Source organism: Hippocampus comes, unplaced genomic scaffold, assembly GCF_001891065.2.
Source record: "Hippocampus comes isolate QL1 unplaced genomic scaffold, H_comes_QL1_v1.1 scaffold162, whole genome shotgun sequence".
Lineage (NCBI taxonomy): Eukaryota > Metazoa > Chordata > Actinopteri > Syngnathiformes > Syngnathidae > Hippocampus > Hippocampus comes.
In genome coordinates this window covers 34,755-47,327 of record NW_017806279.1, presented here as the reverse complement: position 1 = coordinate 47,327, position 12,573 = coordinate 34,755, and the positions used below count along the sequence as shown (strand labels likewise).

General features: G+C 43.7%; 1 protein-coding gene across 1 annotated transcript in view; it reads left to right on the top strand.

Moving 5' to 3' along the window:
• Positions 1 to 567: 567 nt before the first annotated feature.
• The window catches only part of LOC109508096 (matrix metalloproteinase-17-like), a 45,460-nt gene continuing 33,454 nt past the window's right edge, over positions 568 to 12,573 (top strand). The window contains exon 1 of the mRNA XM_019857942.1: positions 568 to 1,919. Within this exon, the coding sequence (XP_019713501.1) occupies positions 1,770 to 1,919 (150 nt within the window). The 5' untranslated portion in view covers positions 568 to 1,769. The remainder of the gene's footprint in view (positions 1,920 to 12,573) is intronic.

The following is a 12,573-nucleotide window of genomic DNA, read 5'->3' as shown; positions in this document are numbered from 1 at the left end:
CCCCTCCCCCTCCTCACCCCCTGTCCCCATTTGTGACTCCGGCTGTCTGAGTTGAAGTGGCTTGTGAAGACAAGGTATATGATACTGCACCGCGTATTAGAATTTGGATTAAAAATCCTTGATTATTGGCGTCTTCATCCATGAGCAGAGATCTGGAAATGAGTGAAGACTAATTTCAAGAAGCTGAAGTCTTTCTTCCCCAAAATCTTTACTTTCAGGATAGAACACAGAAAAAGTGTAGTCATACCCTGACGTGTGAAAATGATTAGCAACAATGGAAGTGGCTTGTGAAGACAAGGTATATGATACTGCACCGCGTATTAGAATTTGGATTAAAAATCCTTGATTATTGGCGTCTTCATCCATGAGCAGAGATCTGGAAATGAGTGAAGACTAATTTCAAGAAGCTGAAGTCTTTCTTCCCCAAAATCTTTACTTTCAGGATAGAACACAGAAAAAGTGTAGTCATACCCTGACGTGTGAAAATGATTAGCAACAATGCTGTCACCAAAGGAAAGCGTGATTTGAGAGGCACTGGCCTACGAGCCCCAAATCCAACTGGATTTGGGGCATTTCCTATAATTATCCTTCAATCTTTTGGTGGCCAGTGGACATCGTACAATTGAGGTGAGATTTTAAACTTTCGGGAAATATTTAAGTGTCCACTAGTACCATTAACAAGACACTGAGGTTTGTCTTACAAAAAAAAAAGGATCATGCGAAGTAATTCAAATTCAAAAATCCATGTTTTTATTTTCTAAAAGACAAGATATAAAATACTATCCACACAGGGAATATGAAATCAGGAAAACCAATGGGAGAGAGCCGAAGTAATTAGCTCTGACAGCTCACCCTGCTGCATTTTAAAGAGCATGTCCCTAAGCTCACTAGGAAGATAAAGCATCTTCCCTGGTTGACAACATTTTTATTGTCAATTGTGATGGGTCCCCAAGGTATGCCTTTTGATTTTATAAATGTCAACCAAAAGGATTTTCATTAAAAATGGTAACAGGAACAAGCCCGGGAGCCTTCCAGTTGTTTTGTTCAGTGACCTCAAAGAGATTAAATGTGAAGTGCATGACAAAGTCCAACTTCAAAATCAATTTGATTTGACACTGATTTCAAGGCATGACTATCCTTGCCATTTTCTTGATCAAAAAATATTATTGAGTGGAAAATGGGCAGTTGTGGCCTCCAAGATACCTTTTAAGTAGAAAATAACAGTACTATTTTGTCATTATAAATCATGTTACAAATTTTATGGGAACTGTTTTTATGGGAACTGGAACTGATTAATGGCATTTCCACTCATTCCGGTGGTGAAGGACGATTTGAGATAGACCTTAAGTTGCTGTTGTGTGTTAGTTTTTGAACTTAACCCACAACCATCTCACATTACTCAAGAATCCCCCCGCCCACTTCCCCCCCGTTCTCCTCTTGCTCCCCCCTCGTCGAATCCAACCTCTCCAGTCCACTCGTGTGACTTCGAAACGTGTATGAGGCACAAAAAGCCCACGCAGCGCAGCTGCTTCCATTTGCTGCTCGGGAGACAGAAAGCACCGAGCCCGCTACGAGTCGCTCACGATGGCCACTTAGCTCCTCCTCACCCGGAAAGCAAACTTCCTCGGCCACCTGTTTTTATGCGTTTTGTGTGTTTGCGCTCCACAGTGAGGTAGCCGGTGAAGTCTTTCTAAATCTTTTTCGTTCCTTTTTTTTTTTTTTTTTTCGTTTGTACGCGCGTGACGCTGGAGCACTGTCCCGCGACGTGGATGGTGCTTCGGGGACCAACCTGGCTCCGGTTATTTTCCGAGTGGAGGAGGAATATATGCGCGGAGATGCTGCTTCTGGTGCCCCTTCTGTGGCTTCTGCATCTGGGCCGAGCGGCTCCCCCGCAAACCGTGCGGGAGGACACCGGGGTGGTAAGAAGTTTGTCCCTTCTTTTGACGTTCAAATAGATCCGTATGCTTCTGCTTTTTTTTGGGGGGGGGGTGGATGTTAGATGGCAAAACTCTCTGAATATTAAGCAGCCCGGATGTTGATGAGAGGAGGAATCAAAGGGCGCTCCAAAGCAAGTGATGGAGAGCCGTGATGTGAGGTCGCGCAATAAATTGGATCCGAAGCTCCGAGTAAATAAATCCACGCACACACGTACGATGTCTTCTATTTGGCTGTCGCGCAGCCCGCTGACACGAAACGAGGCGCATTTCCAGCTCTGTGACAGCGCGAGACAATGCGACTTTATTGGATATGCCGTTTTCTCTCAGTCATGCTTCGGAAATGTGTCACGAAGACACTTTGTGTGTGCGCGCGTGAGTGCGTGCGTGCGCGTGTGTGTGTGTGTGTGTGTGTGTGTGTGTGTGTGTGTGTGTGTGTGTGTACATTTTATCGCGGAGCTTAGCGGCAGCCCATGACATTGTTATGTTGATGAGCACGTTCTGAATATTGGAGAAACTGGAGTAAATCGTGTTATGTATGCGTGAATTGGGATCCAAAAGTTGTGATCTAAAATCATTTTGTGAATGCATTGCTGATTCGTCCTGTACAAAGGAGCGTTTGAGATATCCTGGAAAAAAAAAACAAAAACGAACGCCATAATAGGGAACTTGTGATTTTATGAGAATAAAACTATCCTTAGAACACTGTTCTAGATTTACATAAACAGCTGTACATTTTCAATGTACATTGCTTGTTGTACTCAATCAAAACGTTTTGGATCCATCATGATTTTGTAAATGCTGAGATTCAAATATTCAAAGGCGTATGCATTACTCCGAAAACAAAACTCGATAATAAAGTCATAATTTGTGAGATTAAAATTGTGTGTGTGAGTGGTATACAGCATTCCATCGCTACTTTGCGGTTCGGTTATTGCGGCTTCACTCAATCGCAGGTTTTCATTTGTGACCAGAACTTAATCTATCGCTGTTTTGTCTCGCTATTTTTGCATGTTTTCTTGCTATTTTTCCTTTCTTCTAAATCAGGCTAGTCATTTTTTTAAGCGGAATTGTGTTTTATAAAAATCGAGAGCATGAACATTAGATAGCTCTTCATTGCGTTCAAAAATTGGAGCTCCGCCTCCGCAGGACACAAGGAAGACAAAGCATCTGCATACGAACCACATGAAAGTATTCCTTTTTATCTTAAAATGGCTTCCTTCAACCAGAATCTCGCATCACATTGCAGCCAAAGCTACAATCCTGATGGATTAACATGCCTTGTGAGTCCTTGTCGACCTCGAAAACCAAGTTGCCGTGACGACGGTTCTGTACTTTTCTGTCCTGTACGTTTGTGTCTTCTTTGTCTGCTTTAGAAGAAGCCGGAGAAGAATAAATCGAAGCGTCGCGCGTGTTTTGATTTGCATGCAAATGCGATTGATGTCATTTTGACCGAACTCCACGTTTAACGCACTCCCATTTTGCTTCAAATGCTTCAAGATGTGATTTGTCGACAATCATTACATGGACTAGTATTCCCACACCGACCTGGCATTTCTAAACCCAATCAAATGTTTAACTTCTCCTGCAAGAACATGTCGACAGAAAAGGGATAACGGGCATTTATGCCTTCGTATCGACGTCCTATACATACCGTTTTGAAAATTGCGTTGTGGCAAATCAGATCGAACGTTTGAGCTGCTTACACTCGGATGGACCGACCTGACTACGATCCGAGCGCTCACACTGCACGTTAGAGTTCTTCCACTTTCTTCCCGGGCGCGTCAGCCACGCCTTTGTCAACAGTCGCTGCAAACAAAATATGAAGACGATGCCAAGCGCTCTCAAAGCGGCACGCTTCACTTAACACGTCTGCCTTGATATGTGATGAGACTCCAAAGAGACACAGACCCGTGTGGGATGTGTATATACGCTTTGTGTTGTAATTCCAAGATGTCATATTTTAACAGGAGTTATATCATCCGTTCACTTCTTCCGTTGGTGGTTTCAGCAAATCAACAGCGTTCATATACGACACCCGAGTCCACTGACATTTCGAAATCGTGTCAGGTCATCAGTTTAAGAAGGGGACAAAATGTTACGGACTACTACTGCAGACATCGTACTTTTCCGAGTCATGGCTTTTGTAGCAGATGCTTTTGTCTCCCATAACAAAATCACGCCTCGAGCCACTAGAACGCTCGCCCAGACGCTCTTAAGCATCTGGCTGGGTCTCAGTGTCCCTCCGGTGTCCATCTTTTGTTCCGCCTGCAACCAAATTTTGATTACGGACATTGTCTTGGCTCTTTTGCATTGTTTCCAATTCCCAGGGAACTCCTGCCCTGAGATTTTATAGGTCTGTTGCAAAGTTGGCCGAGCCCCAATCACGACGCAATTGTGTTCAATTTAGTCGTGTTAAAAGCAGGGGGGGGGAGTCATTGGGGGTCACTGGACCAGGAATTTTGCTTTGAGTAACTGCAGTATAGCTACACCTACTTATCCTATCTTTACGTGGACGCCATCTCCACAAAGACACGAAGGGATTTGTCCTTCCTACCCCCCCCCCACCCCCCACATTGTTTGAAGGCATTCACAGCTCTGTGTCGAGATACACAAAGCTAGATGCAGCAGTGTTTCGAATACAAATGTCAGCAGTTATGATGGGAACACATAATTTCCCCTGAACTGTTCTCATTTTATGAGTCATGCAGACTCCACATTGCACCTGGTCTCAGCTTTTTCATCCCCGTTTGAATTGTTTGATTCTCCTCTTTCCAAATATTACTGCAGGAAAGAGAAATACAAATTGTATCAAGACGCAGCTGCCTCGTGTAAGACATCTGCCTTACTGTTTTATGGTTTGGGGGATCGGATATCCGAGTTGTGGATTTTGCATGTTCTGTCTTTCTGTTCTTGCGCATATTCCAAAAACACGTGTTGGGTTAATTGACGACACAGAACTTTTCGCAGGTATCCATGCAATTTGTTTCATTTGCTGATATGTGTCCTGTGATTGACTGGTGGCCAATCTCGGGGTTCGGCTAACCAGGGCTAGCGTATTAGAAAATGGATGGATGGATGAATTGGAAGACCTGGGGAGGGCATGTTTCAACAAAGGCAATTTGTAAATAACAAAAGGGGGATTTTAAGAGCCAGATGGGCCACAGACACCATCCCTCCCACCAGTGACCTTCTTGATGGATTGATTAAAAAAACAAAGACTCCTCCCCACCGATCAAGCTAGCCTCAGCTGGTGGGAGCGCAAGTGGATTCAATTTCCATCGAAGCTTTTAAGGGGTGTTCCTTCATCTCGGCCTAGTGGTGCTCATAACTGTTGTCCATTTGAGACACGGTCCACAAAACTACCACCCGCCCAGAGAAGCGTGTCGTCCTCCACCTCTTCTGAACCCCCCCCGCCATTATGATGCATCGCTTCGCTGTTAGCGAAGCTTGCGCGCCGCCGCGCCGCTGTCTTTGAAACTAATTAACTGAACCACAAACTTTAAGCACAGCTCTGAGCCATGCATGCTTTGCGCTTATCGCCGCGCACCGCTCCGAAGTGTTTATCATCCTTGCGTAGGGAGGGGATTTCAACATAACAGCCCGTATACTGTATTATCCAAACAATTTTTTTTTTTTTTTTGTTCATCTTATCATATTTCGGGATGATTCTTTTTGATGGTTCGTTTCACGGCAAGTTCAGTGGTGTACTGTATTTATCAGCTGCCGACGAAAAAAACCATCAAAAAAAGAGCTTTATGGCTTCATTAAATCACTTGGAACACGTGTTTTAATTAACAGTATCTGTGTAGTCGTCGGCAGCTTTTACCTGAAGGTCTGTTAGATGCCTGCTGGGAAAATCATCCCAATCTTCTTGATCAGGAAATTTCTTGTCCCTCCATCTGATTGTATGTCCATCGACGTGCAGGAACGTGCTGGGCTTTCCCACGAGTCTCGTGTCATATGTCTTCTCAGAACTCGCGCCAGTGCCTCTCATTAGCTTTGCCGTTTGTGATCGTGCAATTTCAAAAGAATCGCATTCTGCTGCCCGACTTCCTTGAGGTTAGTTCTTCCAATTGTGGCTTCCTTATACCAACATATTGCAAGTCATGTGATTACATCTGAAAGCTGAATAAAGCCACAAGGTTGAAGAGAAGAGTAGGTGATGTCACGATGTAACAGAATGGAGAAACGTTTGCGTTGAAATTCATCAGCCAGACGGGGTTAAGAAAGTCATTCGACTGCCGTAATGAGAATTAGAGCAATTACTTTCTTGTGTTGCTCGAAGGTAACCCTGTTCAAATGTTTGGATGATGTCACACCAACAGAGCTTTTTCAACAGGTCCGCAATACGATATTTCGAAGCGTTTTGTTTGTCACTTGAAAGAAAAGGTGAAACGTGATATTTAATCAACGTATGACTTTAAAGGGGGTAGTCTGCAGTATTAAAACTACTTAGCTAGCTAGATTTAAATGTACCGCATTTTCACGAACATGCGACACACCGTATTAAAAGGCGTAGTGTCAGTTACGGCTGCTATTTCGGTATTGAGCACATACACAAGGCGCATTGTATTATTGGCCGCTAGCAGGGTAAAACGTATGCTAGCTTAAGAAAAAAAACGGTAGCATGCGTGTGTAACCCGTGCTGTCCGACTGTGTTGTGTTTAATAATATTGATGTCATGGTTCTGTTTGTGGCCAACAGGTGGCACTGTAGGGCTCCGCCTGCAGCTGCACACCTGTTGGTCATTGTGTCATTAGTTTGTTTGTTTAAAAGGACTCCCAGCATGACCACTCGCTGTCGGGTCATTGTTGCTGTTTGTTTGTTGCTGTGTGCACGTCATGTTTTGTTTTCTGTCTGAGGTTTTTTGCGACTTTGATTTCTTGTGATTTTGCTGGACTTTATTTGAATTAGTTTTTGAGTTCGTTTCTCCAGTGTATTCCTGTTTACATTTTGTTAAATACATCTTTGTCACTCCACCCTGCTCCTCCCTGCCTCCCTGCTTTTTGGGGTCCTCTGCACTACCATTACGCACAACGTGACAATTGATGACACACTGCAGGATTTCTTGTGTTGGTTTGAAGTTTTTAATGGTCTCGTGGAACTGAGAAACTTTTATTTTTAAAAATAACTGTACTGGAAAATGCCCTCATAAAAAAACGAATCAATGTATCGCATACGAGTCCAAATGCATCCTTCTGAAGAAGTAGGAGACTTTTCCTCTGCCGACATTTTTTTTGCCAAGGAATGTGACCTTTTCTGTGTGCGGTCTTGTGCTATGGCCTGGTTAATGAGGGCACTTTTGTTGAAAAAGTTCTCAGTCACAGCTTCTTATTGTGTACTGATTGACAGTAATGAGTGACAGTTTGGTGTGTAACATGCATCAAATTCACATTTTCCAGTGAAGATTGCAGGGGAAGCCAAGTAGTTAACACGCTGCTATCCAACTCGTCACGGCTTTGTTAAGTGTGAAAGTACTGCAGGGGCTTGTTTTTTTTTTTTTGTAATGAGAATGACAGAATTTAGCATATCTTAAAAGAACAATTTGACAAGCATTTGATGTTTAACTGGCTGCCGTTGAAGCGTGGCTGATATTTCCGACTGAATATAAATCGCTTCTTTTGGTTTGGTTGTACAGATTTGTTTCAGCTATCATTTCTTAAAATCCCCATTTAAGAATCCTCTATGGCACAAGGGTTCTAAAGGTGCATGGTGAAGGGAAATGTTGGGTCACACGGGCCGCGGGGCGTGCTGGAGCCGATCCCAACTGTCTTCGGGCAGAAGGCGGGGGACACCCTGAACCGGTTGCCAGCCAATCGCAGGGCACACAGAGACAAACAACCATCCGCGCTCACGCTTACACCTAGGGACAATTTAAAAGTGTTCAATTAGCCTGTCATGCATGTTTTTGGAATGTGGGAGAAAACCGGAGTACCCGGAGAAAACTCACGCAGGCCTGGGGAGAACATGCAAACTCCACACAGGGAGGCCGGAGCCGGGATCGAACCTACAACCTCTGCACTGTGAGGCCAACGCGCTAACCACTTGCCGCCAGCAATATAGCAAAGCAAAAAAAAAAAAAAAAAAAAAAAAAAAAATTGATCATGAAGTATTCTGCCAGTTGTATGGGTTCATTAGTTCAGGCAAAAGTGAAGAGCAATGCCTGATTGAAACCAGCAGAGGTGCTGGTGCTTCCAATTTTTCAATCAGTTTGCGGTTGAAAGAACATCAGCTGAGGGAAGTTGAGTTGAATCAATACAAATCTGCCATGTGGCAACTCCTCGGGGCGCCAATATTCTTATCGCTACGACACTTGCAGTGGAAACAGGAGATCAGAACATTCTCTCTGTCCTCCCATTTAACAGGATATTTCCAAGAAATAATCGGTGGTTTCTTCACACAGTGCAGGATCGCCGGCATCCTGGATGCATTTCATATACAAGCTCTACTGATTCTTTCTGGGTTGTTTTAACCAGCACTGTGATGGAATATTGCGGGTTCCCTAGTTGAGTTTTTTTCAAAGTAAAAATCAGAATAAAAGTTTCTTTTGAGTCACAAGCTTGGTTTGGCTTTGACTATTTTCGTTTGATTTTTTTTCCCTCCCCAATACTGTCGCATTTTCATATCGCTAGTGGGGCTTCTCCTTCGGAACTGAGGCTCACGCAAAAGCTTTTTCCATGGCGACTCCATTACAAGTTGACCCCACTGCAGAGCGGCCCGTATAGGGAAACCTTAAATCAGCTCCATGTGGACGGTTCTATTTTAACTACTGTGGCACCGCCCCGCTTCCTCTTTGACAAGATCAAAGTTAGGCTCTGCTTGCTGCTTTTCAAACGATTGACCCGATCGTATAAATACGGCGGTTTGTGGTGTTTGTGCTGGCTTCGGTGCGGACGCCCAGAATAATCTATAGCTTTTGCCATCCGAGCTGCCAAATAGCCCGCTTTAATAACACGATCAAGAAAAGCCGAAGGAACAGCAGCGCCGCTCTCAAATTACTCGCGGAAACTGGCAGAGCTATCATACAAGTGGTTTGTCTGTGTGCAAAAACATTTCTGTTTTCCACGTGTCTTTGATATTTGTTCCAGTTTGTTTGACCGAGTGCTGCCACATGATCTCAAACGGTCTTTCCCTAATGTGTCTGATGTGCGCGCACGCGCGCGAAAATTTGTTTTGTGCTCAATAAGAAACCGATCCAAATCGTACATTTTGAAGGAGCTGTCCTCATTTATGTTGAACACTGATTGGACAGGGCACTATGATATTACATGGTGGTAATAATAGCCATTGTTTTCTCAGCTGGCACCACTCGTAAACCAACGAGCGGCCTGTAAATACGCTTGCATTTCGGAACAACTTAAATATTTTCCCAAAATTCACGATGGCCATCCTGCCCCTGGTGAAGTCAAATAGAGTCAAACCTCGGTTTTCGAACGTCTCTGTTCTCGACCAAATCGGTTTTCGACCAGAAAATTCGAGATTTTTTCACCTCGGATTATGACCGAAAACCGGTTATGCCATTTGACTCCTCTTGGCTTCCTTACATGAGGAAGTAATGCTTCCTCGTGTAGCGTTCATTGTGAGCAAGCGTGTTTGTTGTGATTTACGCAAAGATGACTGTTTTTATGTTATTTCTGCATCGTGTATTAGCCCCTAATCATCTGCTCAAAAAATAGTTTAGGATTTCGAACAAATCGCCTTCTGGAACGGATTACGGTCGAAAACCGAGGTATGACTCTATTTGACTTCACCAGGGGCAGGATGGCCATCGTGAATTTTGGGAAAATATTTAAGTTGTTCCGAAATGCAAGCGTATTTACAGGCCGGTCGTGGGCTTCACGCTCCTCTTCGAGGATGATTTTCAGGCACGTTACAACTGTGGCCGTCGGCGATTACGTTACAGCGCGTGATGGCCCCGTCGATCACTTTTCAATGCGTGACAGCCGCACCCAAATCGACCAAATTTTTTCCCCAGTACGTCCCTGGACTTTACTGTTGCTTGGATTGATGGCACCAAAGAGAAATGTATTGTGTGACATCACATACTCGTGGAATATTTTGGCATGTGTGTCTGTAATTCTGACATTTTTGAGTCGCTGAGCTTGGATCGAAGAGGCTTACAATCTCTGTCGTTCATGCCAAAGGCGTTTGATGGTCAGAGCTTGAATGATTCAAATATATTTTCCTCCCGATTTTTGTTCATGTGGCGTCAGGTTAGGTGGGATAACGGAGCAGCACAACAGAGTCAAAATGTAGCGCACCCTAATGCTGCTCCCAGCGGGGGCGCTGTTAAGTCAGCATCAACAACTTTGTGGTCTGAAGAGAACAACACAAATAGCCGCCACGTCCGTGATCACCTCCGCTAGAGTGGCCGCACAACTCCGAGCCTCGAAACAAGAGACCAAAGCATTCATGGCAGCGCTTATCCGAGCCGTAACTTGCAAGACTGAGTAAGCTCTAAAAATAAATCCAAACATATATAGACATGCCCTTGTGCACGTGCGTTGGCGTATATATGTGTAATGGTACGTATAACAGCTGCCGTCATTCCTGAGCTGACACCAGAAAGATGTGCCTCACGGCGAAGATCACAATGGTCGAACGCATCGTGTGGCCGTACGCAAGGGCAGGACGCATTCTTAAGCCGTGCGTGTCGGTTCAAGTTCGATACTTTGCTAGGCCCTTGCGACAATTTGCTTCAAGATGATGGCGACGAGGTTGAGCCTTTCTCTAAACCGTTGAGAAAGTTACGCAGTGAAAGACAATTCAGCTTAAAGAGAAAATGGAAACGCTTGCCAAAGTGGGTTTCGGTGGGTCCCAAAAGATTCGATCGATATTTCGAGAATACTTTGACAGGTGTGAGGACGACGCTTGACATTATGACGGCTCAGAAAAGTCGATGCAGAAAGAAAGCGGCCGCAATTTCATCAAAGCAGTCATGATTGGAGGAACATTTTTAAACATACCATACATTGGCCAGGCGATCATATCAGATTGTTCCAGCAGAAACGGGATGTGGTGAAAAGAAAATGCAGAAAAGTTTATGACTGCGAGAGGGGCGAGCACTCGCCGAGCTTCATATACATAACCACATTCCACTTATAAAACGTTAGCCACGAACGCGTTTATCCGTTTCCTATCAAATGAAATGAAAATTCAAGGCGAGGTTTTCAAAAATAACACGCCCCAAAAAAAAAATAATAAAAAAAATGGAAGGAATGGATCTACCAGCAGCAGATGGCATACATGTCCTCCTGTAACTCCAAATTTAATTGGAGGCCCTTGAAATAAATGAACCTTCATTACTTTTGTACAGCTGTGGATGAAGGACAGAATGAAATGGTTACACAGATGGGACTAGATGAGTTATTATTTTTCCATATGAAAATGTTGAGGAAACGCCATTCACAAACTGCACGGAACGGCAGAGTGAGCACATTTTTTTTTTTTTTTCAGAACCTTCCACATCCTTTTCTCCAAATCAGACTCGTGTCTCATTATATGCACTTTGGTACCGCAGCGCAGCCAAATACTTCCTGGGGTGAAGCAACGGAGTCCTCGGGCAAAAGATGGGGATCACATTCGGCACACAACATGCACGGAGCAGAAATCTAAACTCACGGCTGCTTCAGAGTCCATCTTCTTTCTCTTTCAGTTCACTTCATATGGTCCAATTAATTGTCATTGATCCTAATGACCAATAAAGTCTCGGTCTAGATTAAAACGGGATGAGATTTGGCCTCAAGCACTCCTCGTGAAAAAGTCTTTCCGAGAGCATTTGATAAATGGAGCTGTCTGCTGGGTATGTGTGGAGAGTCCCAATTCTACCCGTGTCTTCCTGTACTTGATTTGTATGCATTATTGCTCGTGGGTATCCCCGAGTGCATGCTTGTGGATGCGTGAATGCTTTTAGAAATCAATAAATGTATAACGTGATACATTCCAACATGCCTTTAGTCACTAATAACAGTTCTATGTCAAACTCGCCGTGCTTAAATGTTTTTAAATCTACAATCCATACACCCAAAAGAGTTTTTGTCGAATTTCCTCAATTTGTATTTTGTCAAGTGGCCGCATGAAATAAAATCATCTGGATGCAAATGCGTCGACCGTATTTTCCGCACTATAAGGCGCACCAAAAAGTATTCAATGTTCTCAAAAGCCGACGGTGCGCTTTATAATCCGACGCGCCTTATATATGGATGAATATACTAATTTCATGGTCGTAGCATTTTAAATGTTCCGTAAAGCGCTTTCTTACAGCTGCAGCGATTGTAAAAGCTCGACATAAATAAAGCTGTATTGTCTCGTATTGTATTCCATTTAGCGTAGCTCCATCTAGTGGATGCATAATGTATTGCCACTATTGTAGGTTCCATTCTATGCACCTTATAAAGCGGTACGCCCTATAAATGAAAACAGTTTTAAAACAGGCCATTCATTGAAGGTGTGCCTTATCATCCAAAGTGCCTTATCGTGCGGAAAATACGGTACTTAATAAAGGTATCTGGATCCTGATGATTTTATTTTGTGCAACCACGTGATGAAATAAAATTGAGTCAATTCAACCCATTCTTTTTTTCAGTGTAGGTAATGCAACGGACACAATAAACGTGGATGAATTTCCTTTAAAAAT